General features: G+C 44.2%; 1 protein-coding gene across 1 annotated transcript in view; it reads right to left on the bottom strand.

Annotated features, from left to right (window-relative positions):
* The window catches only part of RWDD1 (RWD domain containing 1), a 45,908-nt gene that overhangs the window by 20,530 nt on the left and 12,500 nt on the right, over positions 1-12,878 (bottom strand). Inside the window, exons 2-3 of the mRNA XM_040350278.1 lie at positions 6,475-6,540; positions 1,437-1,567 (exon numbers count right to left, since the gene is read on the bottom strand). Of these exons, the coding sequence (XP_040206212.1) occupies positions 1,437-1,567; positions 6,475-6,540 (197 nt within the window). The remainder of the gene's footprint in view (positions 1-1,436; positions 1,568-6,474; positions 6,541-12,878) is intronic.

The raw sequence follows: 12,878 nt of genomic DNA, 5'->3' as shown, positions 1-12,878 counted from the left end.
GGAGGCGAGCTAAACCATGACCAACACCTAAGACACTGGCGTAAAAACTGAGGTACTCCTCCTATGGGAGGGGGTTATATAGGGAGGGGCATTTCCTGTTTGAGATTGCCAGTGTCCATCACCTGAAGGTACTCCATATAACCCACATAGTAATGAATATGCCGCTCTGTGTCCCGTGATGTACGATAAAGAAATGACATTTTTGAAACTTCAATTTTCAAAGACGAAGTTGCCTACACACCAACCTTTTTTTCACAATGATCTTGCAAAGCGAGGTTACGTTCCACCACGTTTTACCATTGAAGCTTGCTTCATAAGTAGCTTCTGGGCATGCGTGGATGAAAAAACGTCTTAGAAAACGAAGTTTTTTGCTACACACGGTCAATTTCTGTGAAGTAAAAAGTGCACTTTTGAAAAACGACACATAAAATTGAAGCATGCTTCAATTTTTTTTGGTCGTTTTTTACAAGACATAAAACGACGTTTTCCCCCACACACAGTCAATTAAAGTGACGTTTTTAAAAACGTCATTTTTTTTCATCACATAAAGTGATGGTGTGTACGCGGCATTAGAGCGAGAGCAATAATTCTAGCCCTAGACCTCCCCTGTAACTCAAAAGATGCAACCTATAGAATTTTTTAAACGTCGCCTATAGAGATTTTTAAGGGTAAAAGTTTGACGCCATTCCACGAGCGGGCGCAATTTTGAAACGTTACATGTTGGGTATCATTTTACTTTGCGTAACATTATCTTTCACAGTATAAAAAAAAATTGGGCTAACTTTACTGTTGTCTTATTTTATTATTCAAAAAAGTGTTTTTTTTCCCCCAAAAAAGTGCGCTTGTAAGACCGCAAATACGGTGTGACAAAAAGTATTGCAATGACCGCCATTTTATTCTCTAGGGTGTTAGAAAAAAATATATATAATGTTTGGGGGTTCCAAGTAATTTTTTTGCAAAAAAAAATGTTTTAGTCTTGTAAATGCCAAATCTGAAAAAACACCCAAGGTCCTTAAAGCGGGGGTTCACCCAAAAATTTTTTTTTTAACATTACTTTCAGCCGAGTTGCCAGAATGACAATCGGCTGTGTTTTTTTTTTTTATTTCATTGCCGTACATACCGTATTTTCACCGCCGCTTCCGGGTATGTAATCTGCGGCACTGGGCGTTCCCAATTGATTGACATCCTTCCGACCGGCGCATACAGCGCGTCACGATTAGCCAAAAGAAGCTGAACGTCGGTGCGCAAGCGCCGTATAGAGCCGACTCGCAGTCCGGCTTCTTTCGGCAACTCGTGACGCGCTGTATGCGCCGGTCGGAAGGATGTCAATCAATTAAGAACGCCCAGCTCTAATAATAATAATAATAATAAAGTTTAAATATTCCCATAGTGGTGCATATTGAGAATACACAGGTCTTCACATCTAAAAGACTTACCTGTTCTTGCAATAAAGCCAGTAGTCCAGGACTATCGCTATCCTCAAGATTTTCTTGGAAAATTATTTCATAAAGAGGAGCTTCATCTGGATAAGTTTTTACATATGTAAATTTAACTGTTACCACCACATCTGTAAAGACAAATGAAATTCAGCATATATTAGATCATTAAAGTGGATGTAAACCCGATTCATGAAATCCGACCTGGGCACACACAGTGAGGGGGGGGGGGGGGAAGGATCATATTTATCGGCGCATAACATGCACCTTTTCCCCCTGAAAATAGGGGGCAAATTACGGGTGAGTGTTATACACTGATAGTGTACCTCGGAGGGGAACGAGTGCAGCCGGAATTCACCGAGCCGTCATCTCCCGTTTACGACGCTCTCACGTTACGCACACACACACAGTCCTGCCTCTGCCACCGGCAGTGTTCTGTCTATCACAGGAGCTGGTCCAATGCCAATGGCGGGAGGTGGGACTGTGTGTTCACCTTACAGATATTTCTGTAAAGGTGAACTTACCCTTTAAGGTTTTGAGGCTAACATTTGGTAACTTGAACCTTAAAAGAGGTTGTAAAGGTACAATTTGGTTCCCTAAATAGCTTCCTTTAACTTAGTGCAGTCCTCCTTCACTTACCTCATCCTTCCATTTTGCTTTTAAAATGTTATTTCTTCTGAGAAATCCTCACTTCCTGTTCTTCTGTCTAACTCCATACAGTAATGCAAGGCTTTCTCCCCGGTGTGTAGTGTCGTGCTCGACCCCTCCCTTGGACTACAGAAGAGTCAGGATGCCCACTAACACACAGCTTCTTTATCTGCAATGTAGAGAGCGTCCTGACTATCCTGTAGTGTAAAGAAATTCTTTAAGTATATAGGGCCAGATTCACAAACGAGATACGACGGCGTATCTACTGATACGCGGTCGTATCTCTGTTTCTAACTATGTGACCGATTCATAGAATCAGTTACGCATAGCTAGCCCTAAGATCCGACAGGTGTAATTGAATTACACTGTCGGATCTTAAGGATGCAATTCTAGGCCGGCCGCTAGGTGGGGAGGCCATTGCGGCCGGCGTAGAATATGCAAATGAAGACTTACGGCGATCCCCGAACGTCCCGTCGATCTAAATCTACGTAGTTTCCGTCGAGTTACGCCGCGTAAAACTAGGGCTGAGCCCTAGTTCTCTTAAGCCATGGTAAGTATGGCCGTCGTTCCCGCGTCGAAATTTAAACATCAACGTCGTTTGCGTAAGACGTCCGTGAATGGCGCTGGACGCCATTTACGTTAACGTCTAAGCAAATGACGTCGGTGCGACGTCAGTTAGCGCAATGCAAGTCGGGTAATTTACCCGACGGAGCATGCGCAGTACATCCGGCGCGGGAGCGCGCCTAATTTAAATGGGACTCGCCCCATTCTATTGGGCCCGCCTTGCGCCAGACGGATTTAAGTTACACCGCTGCAAATTTCCAGGTAAGTGCTTTGTGGATCGGGCACTTAGGCAGAAAATTTGCAGCAGTGTAACTTAAATAGGAAAAGTTAAGTTGCGCCCCCGCTCGTTGTGAATCTGGCCCATAAATAGTAAGAAAGAGAGGTCAGATTATATTGGTCCCATAAAGAATGATAAAAGGGATTCTCGTTACTTATGCCGCATACACACGACCATTTTTAAATGGTGTAGAAAAAAACAAAGCTTTTTTGGACGTGATTCTTGTCAAGCCTGCCTTGCCTACACACGATTGTGGAAAAAAAAATGCTTGAGCAAAGCGCGGTGACGTACAAAATGTACGACGGCACTATAAAGGGGAAGTTCCATTCGGATGGAGCTACCCTTCTTTTGCCGATTCCGTGTTAGTAAAAGACGTTTTGCGCTTTTCAGTCTGTTACAGCGTGACGAATGTGCTTTCTCTATTACGAACGCTAGTTTTACCAGTACGAGCGCTCCCGTCTCATAACTTGCTTCTGAGCATGCGCGTTTTTTCACGTCGTTAAAGCCTACTCACACCCGTGAAAAAAATAGAGCATGTTCTAAAATTTTAATGCCCATTTTCCACGTCATGAAAAATGCTCTGGAGCCTACAAACGATCGTTTTTAATGACATTTAAAAAAAAAATGGCATTTTTCACGTCATGAAAAATGGTCGAGTGTACGCGGCATAAGGATGGAGAGATGGCAAAGGTTTTGAATTTATTCTTCTCCTCGGTCTTCACGAGGAAATCGGGGGGCTTCAGTAACCAAAACTGCAATGTTTATTCTCCTAAAGTGTCACAGGAAGCACCCTCATGGCCAACAGAGGAAAGAATTAGATATAGATTTGAAAAACATAACATTAATAAGTCACTGGGACCAGATGGCTTGCACCCGAGGGTCCTTAAGGAACTCGGTTAAGTAATTGCCAGACCATTGTTCCTAATTTTTACGAACAGTCTACTAACTGGATAAGGGACTACAGTTCAGAGGTTGGTGATAAATGGAGAGTACAAGGAATGGTCCAGGGTGGAACGTGGGGTCCCCCAGGGTTCTGTCGTAGGACCAATCCTATTTAATTTATTCATAAATGATCTGGAGGATGGGATAAACAGCTCAATCTCAGTATTTGTGGACAATACAAAGCTAAGCAGGGCAATAACTTCTCTGCAGGATGTGTAAACCTTGCAAGAAGATCTAAACAAATTAATGGGGTGGGCAACTACATGGGAAATGAGGTTTAATGTAGAAAAATGTAAACTAATGCATTTTGGTGGCAAAAATATGAATGCAATCTACTCACTGGGGGGGGAGAACTTCTGGGGGGAATCTAGGTTGGAAAAGGACCGGGGGTCTTAGTAGATGATAAGCTCAGCAATGGCATGCAATGCCAAGCTTCTGCAAGCAAAGCCAACAGAATATTGGTATTCATTAAAAAGGGGATCAACTCAAGAGATAAAACGATAATTCTCCCACTCTACAAGTCTCTGGTCCAACTGTACCAGTCCTCAGGAAGGATGTGCTAGAACTCCAGAGAGTCCAGAGAAGGGCAACAAAACAAATAAAGGGACTGGAGGACCTTTGTTCTGAGGAAATGTTAAGGAGCACTGAACTTGTTCTCTCTGGAGAGGAGACGCTTAAGAGGGGATATGATTTCAATGTACAAATACCATACTGGTGACCCCATAATAGGGATAAAGCTTTTCCGCAAAGGGAAATTTTATAAGACACATGGCCATTCACTTAAATTAGAAGAAAATGCAACACTGTAGACTAGGGATTTATCAGAAGGAACATTGTTGTTAACATATAGCTCCAAACATTTATGAACAAATTTTAGTGTACAGAATATGAAGTGCACTTGACATTTTGGTTACTATGTGCTCTTAAAATTTTAGATTTTATGACTGTGGTGAAAGAGATTTAAAGCGGTGGTTCACCCTCCATAACAACTTTTTAGCATAAAATGAGGCATAGTAGCGCGAGCTACAGTATGCCTGTCTTTATTTTTTTATCCCCGTACTCACTGTGCACTCGTAGATACAAGATTACGACTCCCCGCGGGGAATGGGCGTTCCTATGGAGAGGGAAGGTGATTGACGGCCGGCTCTGGCACGTCACGCTCCCCGAAGACAGCCGGAACAGGTCTCGGCTCTTCACGGCGTTATACGGCGCCTGCACACAGACTATGCGCAGGCGCCGTGAAGCGCCAAGTCCTATTTCGGCTATTTCCGGAGAAGCGTGACGTGCCAGAGCCGGCCGTCAATCACCTTCTCTCTCCATAGAAACGCCCATTCCCCGCTGGGAGTCGTAATCTTGTATCTACGAGTGCACAGTGAGTACGGGGATAAAAAAATAAAGACAGGCATACTGTAGCTCGCGCTACTATGCCTCATTTTATGCTAGAGGGAAAAAAAAAAAATGTATTAATAAAGTGAACCCCCGCTTTAAGTCTTAAAAACAGTGACATTATCCAATGAATGAAACGAGAGTAATTGCTTTAAAAAGCAACCTGTTAGGTATAAAGTGTAAGTTCACCTTTACACAAAATCTGTAAGTTGAACTTACACAAGACCCCCCTCACCCCCGCTAACCACCTGTTGCAATGCCACCGTTCTGGGCCCCGGTATAGCCATGTCACGGGTCCGGGCTTATAAATCTCCTCTGCATTCACATGTCTTCTTCCCCACTGACAGGACGAGCCATGCAGGTTCTGATTGGTTGGCACCAACCAATTAGAATGCTCCAAATCGACCCTCCTGATGGGGTAAGTTTTGGAGATTCAGCTGCAGGTTTTTTCTAAGCCCCGGACCTGTGATGCGGCTATACCGGGGGTCAGAATGGGAGATTGCCGTGATCCAGGTCAGCGGGACTGGGAGGGTGCGAGGAGGGGGTCCTGTGTAAGTTCACCTTGCAGATTTTTCTGTAAAAAGGTGAAAATTACCCTTTAAAAGGACTTAGGTTGAGCAAGTATCTCCAGCCAAATCTATGTAAAAGTTTTAAGGTTAGGTTCACACCTATGCGTTTTTTAGTGCATTATGTGGAAGCATACCATTCCCAAGAGCCTGGAATGCATTGGGGGAGGACCACACACTATACGGACACAGGGCTCTCTTCTGTTATTCGCTGAGTTGATTAGTGGGTGTTGACCATAAATTATTGGCTGTAACCTGTTGATTGGCTTGTGCTGCAGTGAATGGCAGCACAGTCTTATGGGTCGGCGAGCCTTGACATACAGGGACACGATTGTGCCTGTACGAGCTCACCTGCTGCAGTAAATGTACTGCGGCGGGTTCAGCAATCCATTAATAAATCCCACTATACAGTAATACTCTTGATACGTGGTTTTTAAAGACTGAAAGATAGATCAGCATTTAAGCCTTCTCTGATGCATTAGAATAGTACATTACAAACAAGAGAAAGCTTGCAGCTTTTTCTACCTAAATTGTAGTCAATAGCCACAAATAACCTATTTCTAACTGGCTTGACTACTTACTTTAACCTGTTCACGGACTAAGAAAGACTACCAGTGTAATTAAAAATATAAATGTATACATTTTTATAACTTACTTTCTTCATCTTCTTCTGCTTCAGATGACACAGTGATAGAGAAACTTGCTGGGGATGTAGCTAAAACTGTAAAAAAAAAAATGAACTTATGTTAATTTATAGTCGCATAAAGCTTGTCACAGTGAAGGCAGTAATGTGCAGCTTGAGTGATGATAGTCCTCATTACAGTAACCTATCAATAACAAGAGGAATATTTAAAGTAGTTGTAAAGGTTGAAAATGTTTTACCTTCACGCATTCTATACATGACCCAAGCCCGATCTCAATCCAGTGATGTGCACTAGACCTAAGGCTCTCCCCTCCTGACTGGCTCGTGCAGCTGTCAATCACGTCTTATAGACGCAGAGAGCCAGCACGCATGAGTTCCCCAACAATCGGCTTGCTATGGGGGCACTCGGCAAGGAGGGGCCAACTATTTTCATAATCGATTAGTAGGTCAGCTGATTAGTTGGCCTGCATACAGAATGCATTATTTGTGTACATGTAGCAAGTGCCTGAGAATTGTGAATGCGTAAATGGCATTGCCTCATAGGACATATAGTCCTGGGCAGGAGAAGGAAGTAAATGATTCTAAAGGCAGAAGATTTTATCTTGCTATAGGGGCACTCTATACTATACTTTTCAGACTGCTATAGGGGCACTCTAAAGGCAGAAGTGCCAGCGGGGGACCCCAGAAGAGAAGAATCAGGGCTGCTCGGTGCAAAACCATTAAACAGAGCAGTTAAGTATGATAAGTTTGTGGTTTAAAAAAAATCCAACGGAGGGCGCATGCGCGGAGGCTCCTGTGATGGCGGCTTAAGCTCGGAGCTCCGCACTGCCCCGGCCATTCCGCCGTCCTAGCCTCGGACGAGGGCAGCCGATAATTTTGGTTGTACATCCCGGGGAACCTCAGGGCTACTAGCCCATGCACAGCAGCTCGGTCCGGCGGGACCGGAGGACAAGCTATACGCCGACGGAGGTCGCGGTCGAATCCAAAATGGCGACCGCACCTCAGGTAACAGACGCTAACGCTGGGGGAAAGCAGGAGGGCAGACAGGCTGCATCCCAGAACCCGGTCTCTTATGCTGAAATGGCTGCACATGGAGCTCCTCTCCTCTTGTCCCTCTCATCTGCTGCCTCAGAGCCTCATAAAGGGAACCCATCACAGCAGCACTCTGTCCCTCATAATACCCATATGGGAGCCGCTCTGTCCCCCTCAGGCGCCATATTCTCCTCAGGCAGCCAGGAACACATTATGCCTCAAAACGCAGGGGAACTTTTCTTAAAACTATCTGAATTGCTGGAAAGGGGCTTAGCCACTACTGCTAATAAGATAACTAATGATATTAGATCTGATTTCCAAAACCTTGGATCCAGAATGGAGGTGATAGAGCAAAAATTGGATATCACAGTTTCCAGGGCCAACCAGAACACTGACCATATACAGTCTTTACAAGAACAACTGGACACTGCTTTGAACAGAATTGACGACCTCGAAAATCGTTCGAGAAGAGAGAATTTTAGGGTCAGGGGGCTCCCTGAATCCATTTTGGATGTTCCCACAGCAGTTCAAGACCTCTTAAAGCACCTTTTGCCGTCAATTAATGGTCATAAATTAGAACTGGACAGGGCACACAGATCCTTAGGCCCTCTCAGGAAGGACGGCTCACCCAGAGACATTGTAGTAAAACCACATTACTACTCAGTGAAAGAAGAAGTAATGAAAGCCTCACGTCAACACCCCTCCATCTTGTTTCAAGGATTCAACATTCAAATTTTCGCAGACATATCCCCCCTAACCATCCAGAGGCGTAGGTCCCTGAAGCCCCTGCTATCTGTTCTGTCTCAAAAGGAAATTCGGTATTGGTGGGCCTTTCCATTTGCCCTGAAATTTTCCATTAATGGGAAAAATTATTCCTTCACATCCCTAGCTGAGGGAGAAAAGATCCTACTGTCCCTGAAGCTCATTTCATTGGATCCAGCAATGGACACTTCTGCCCCACAGACAGGATCGTCCAAAAGGCCGACTCCCACTAGCCCTATTTCGCCGCCATGGAAGTCTAACAAAAGCAGACGCATAAAAGAATCAGCCGCGACTTGACTTTTTCATGTCAACACACCTGCTTTCCTCCTAAAAGGTTTCCTGAGATGTCCCTTATGGGGGCTTCTCTGCCAGGAGTTCCCAAGTTCATTGGGGAATCTCTGGTCTACTTGGACCAAAATATGTTCAACCAATTCCGTTTGCTATTGCTCCTCCTCAGGATCGACTTTTGCAAATCTTATTATTACCTGTTTTTTTTTTTTTTTTTTTGGCTTTTCAGTACTACTAGGCTACTTATACAAGTTCTTGATTGTTCCAGTTTGGTGAGAAAATCTGAGATAAATACTCCTTTGGTATTTTTTGGTATTTTTTGATAACATCTACACTTATTTTTAGTCCTCTCAGAACCTCAATTTAGTTATCATTGACTCATGGTCATTGAACATAGATGCAAAATTTAGCAATATGCTACTGTTCTAGAATTACATGTTGCTGTGTTTGATTTAAGTATATTCCTGATCAAAGGGCTCCGGCTGCCCTCGTTCTACAAGTTCTACTATGTTACAGTTTTTCTGGATTTACATAACTATGATAATTTTATGAGCCTTATTCCTCTCAGGGATGGCTATGGCCGGGGCAGACGCCTTGTGCCCACGTCCGACCTTCGACTGTGGATACTTCGCAGTCGGGAGTTGGACTGGTAGCCCTTAACTTGGGCTATGTGAATGTTTTGTTTGGCGGGAGGGGGTTGGGGATTTCCCCCCACCACTCTCGTTGGTTTCATTTAATATGCTTTATTATATGCATTTTTCTTCTTCTTTCCTGTTCTTCTAGTCTGTCCTCTATTGTCGCCAGTCTACGGACACAGCACCTTCCATGCCCTTCTCGGGGGTATGGTCCCACTGGTATCGTCTGCTCTCGGATCCCACGCCTCCTACCGTCCGGGGTAAGTTCTCATAGCTATGATATGATTTTGTGTTCCAATGGTTATGCCACGTAATACCATTCCGTCTCCACTCCTTAGAGTGGTGTCCCACAACGTCCAGGGCCTGAATTCCCCGGTCAAACGCAAGAAAGTGTTCCAATCCTATCGTTCACAAAAATTGGGAGTACTTCTTCTACAAGAAACCCACTTCCCTGCAAGTTACTCCCCTTCGTTCATCCACACTCATTACCCACAGTTCTTCCTGGCAAATGCTGAGGATAAGACCAGAGGGGTCGCAGTTCTTTTCGCTAAATCTTGTAAATTTAAATCGCAGCTGATACACAGGGACCCGGACGGCAGATTTATTCTAGTGAAGGGGTGGTTAGATGAGCAACTCTTTTCTTTTGTTTCTTACTACACTCCTAATAGAGGCCAACTTAAATTTTTTCAAGATATGTTTAACACTTTAGATTCACTACTGGAGGGGATAGTCATATTTGGAGGAGACTCCAATGTGGCTTTCGATCAAAGTCTTGATAAGTCCAGACCTTTATCATCACAATTAACCCGTCCTACAAGGATTAGTTCACACTTAGCAAAGCTGGTCTTCCAACGAAGTCTTGTGGATGTCTGGAGGGAATTTAATCCCTCTAAAAGGGATTATACTCATTTCTCCAACCCTCATCGCTCCTATTCAAGGATAGACCACATTCTTGTCACCTCGAGGCATGTCCCCCTGATCACTAAAGCACTTATTAAGGATACGTCTCTCTCCGACCACTCAATGGTGATCTGTTCCCTGCGAGGTCGAACAGGTGACTATCGTCAATTTCATTGGCGCCTTAATGAAACCCTCCTTAAAAACCCAAATGTTATCATGGACATTGAGAAAGCATTACAGGAATACTTTAGCTTAAATGATGTAGAAGGGATCTCAGCTGAGACTTTGTGGGCCGCGCATAAAGCCTCGATCCGAGGTAAGATGATACAAATTGCTGCTAAACTGAAAAAGGCCAAAGCTTTGGAAATAGAAAAATTAGACAAGGAATTTTCAGAACTTTGCAAACAGCACAAAAAAAAACAAACAACAATTACGACTTCCCAGTTGGAATCCGCTAGACTTAATCTTAATCTAGCGCTTACCGTAAGGGCGGAAGGGTCCCTGGGTTGGAGCGGAGCAAAATTTTACCAACATAAGGATCGAATGGGCACTATGCTGGCCACCAAACTATCACCGACTTATCGCACATTCTCTCTCCCAAAAATTAAAACTCGGGACGGGACTACAACCCTCAACCCTGAAAACATACTTAAAACCTTCCAAGGTTTCTACTCTACACTTTACCAGTCCGATGACTCAGCTGGGATTCCTGAGATTCAGTCCTATATTGCCAAGCTACCTATTCCTAGCCTTCACAGGGAGCATGTGGAACTCATGGAGGCTCCTATCTCCGTGAGGGAAACATTGGAGGTGATCAAGAACCTGAAGGGCGGTTCGGCCCCGGGGCCGGATGGCTTCTCAAACCCCTATTATAAAAGCTTTGCCGATACCCTGGCCCCTCACCTTACAAGGTTTTTCAACTCCAAAAGAACGGGGGAGGACCTACACCCTCATCTGAACGAAGCGTTCATATCTGTTATCCCCAAGCCTGATAAGGACCTGGAATTAGTTGAAAATTATAGACCCATCTCGCTGATCAATAACGACATGAAAATTCTCACAAAAATTTTGGCTAACAGAATAAATTCGTTCATTTCCCATTATATACATAGAGATCAAGTAGGTTTCATACCAGGGAGACAGGGCCCGGACCAGATCAGGCGGGCGATTGATGTGGTCTCAATATTGCAGTCGGGGTGGGATGGAGGTCATCCCCAGGAGGGAATGCTCCTTTCACTGGACCTTCAGAAGGCCTTCGATTCTATATCGTGGCCATACTTATTTGAGGTTTTAAGGAGGTGGGGATTTGGAGAGAGTTTTATGGGTATACTGCGCTCCTTATATTCAGGACCACAGGCGAAGGTCAAACTACAGGGATACTTCTCAGATCCGATACAGATTAGAAGAGGAACCAGGCAGGGTTGCCCCCTGTCACCGGTGATTTTTGCATTGGCAATAGAAACCTTGGCCATTGCCATTAGATCTAATCAAGACATTACTGGTGTTTGTTGTGGACAACACACTCATAAGTGTGCTTTGTTTGCTGACGATTGTCTCCTTTTTGTTACCTCCCCAAATACATCCTTGACGGCCATTTGCAAAGTACTTGAATCTTTCGGACATGTCTCGGGATTGCGAGTGAATATGAACAAATCACATGCTTTAAATATAAATTTGAAATCCACAATGGTAGAGAATCTGAAGGTTTCCTTCAAATTCCAGTGGGCTGTTTCTTCCATTCGCTACCTTGGGATAAATCTAACTAACAGATTTGAAAATCTTTATCAGGCTAACTTTCCTCCTATGTACCGCAAACTCGAAATGGACCTAAAAACATGGGCCACTCACAAAATATCTTGGCTAGGGAGAATTAATTCTGTTAAAATGACGCTCCTACCCAGACTGCTATATTTATTCAGATCTCTCCCCATTGCAATAAAGAAAGATCAACTTAAAAAATTTCAGGGAAGGGTGCTTAAGTTTGTGTGGGGTGGTAGAGGATACAGGTTGCCCCAAAATGTTTTATATGGGCCCATAACTAAAGGGGGTCTAGGACTACCTCATCTCTTTCGCTACTATCAAGCAGCCCGGCTGGCTCAGTTGTCTTCTATCTACTCCGGTCGAGAGAAACCGGATTGGATGGAGATGGAGGGACAGGCAGTTCCTCACATTTCTCTGGATGACCTGCTTTGGTGTCCCCAAAGACTGAGACCGGCCATTATGGCCCCTACACTCTCCCAAGCCTTCAGGCTTTGGGACGAATTGCGGAAGTCTCCAGCTATAACCTCTGCCATACAACCTTTGGCTAATCTATTTCAAAATCCCTATTTTAATCCGAGGGGGGACTCTACAATTTATCGCTGGTGGTCGGACAAGGGACTTTACAGGATTGGACACTTTCTTGCCCCATCGGGACTGATCTCGTTAGCACATTGTGTGGGGACCTTAGGAATGCCGGATACAGAAAAAGATAGATTTTCCCGAATATCTCAATTTATTAACTCAATCTGGAAAAATAAGCCAAATCCCCCTGACTTTACTCCTTATGAGAAATGGTGCATCAATTTTACAGAACAAAGAGGTGGCATTTCCATTGTATACAATTCATTATCAGAACCTACATCCAAATCTTCCTACATGGAGGCGTGGGAGAGGGATCTACAGATGTCATGGACCATGGAGAGGTGGCATGAGGTAGGGTTGAGGGCTTCTAGGGGTCTCATCAACATCTCTCTAATAGAAGCTAACCTCAAAGTATTTATGCGGTGGTATTTGGTTCCTTGCAAGCTAGCTGCAATG

Source organism: Rana temporaria, chromosome 4 (genome assembly GCF_905171775.1).
Source record: "Rana temporaria chromosome 4, aRanTem1.1, whole genome shotgun sequence".
In the NCBI taxonomy this organism is placed as follows: domain Eukaryota; kingdom Metazoa; phylum Chordata; class Amphibia; order Anura; family Ranidae; genus Rana; species Rana temporaria.
The sequence above is the reverse complement of the archived record's forward strand: the minus strand, read 5'-3'. Positions and strand labels throughout refer to the sequence as shown.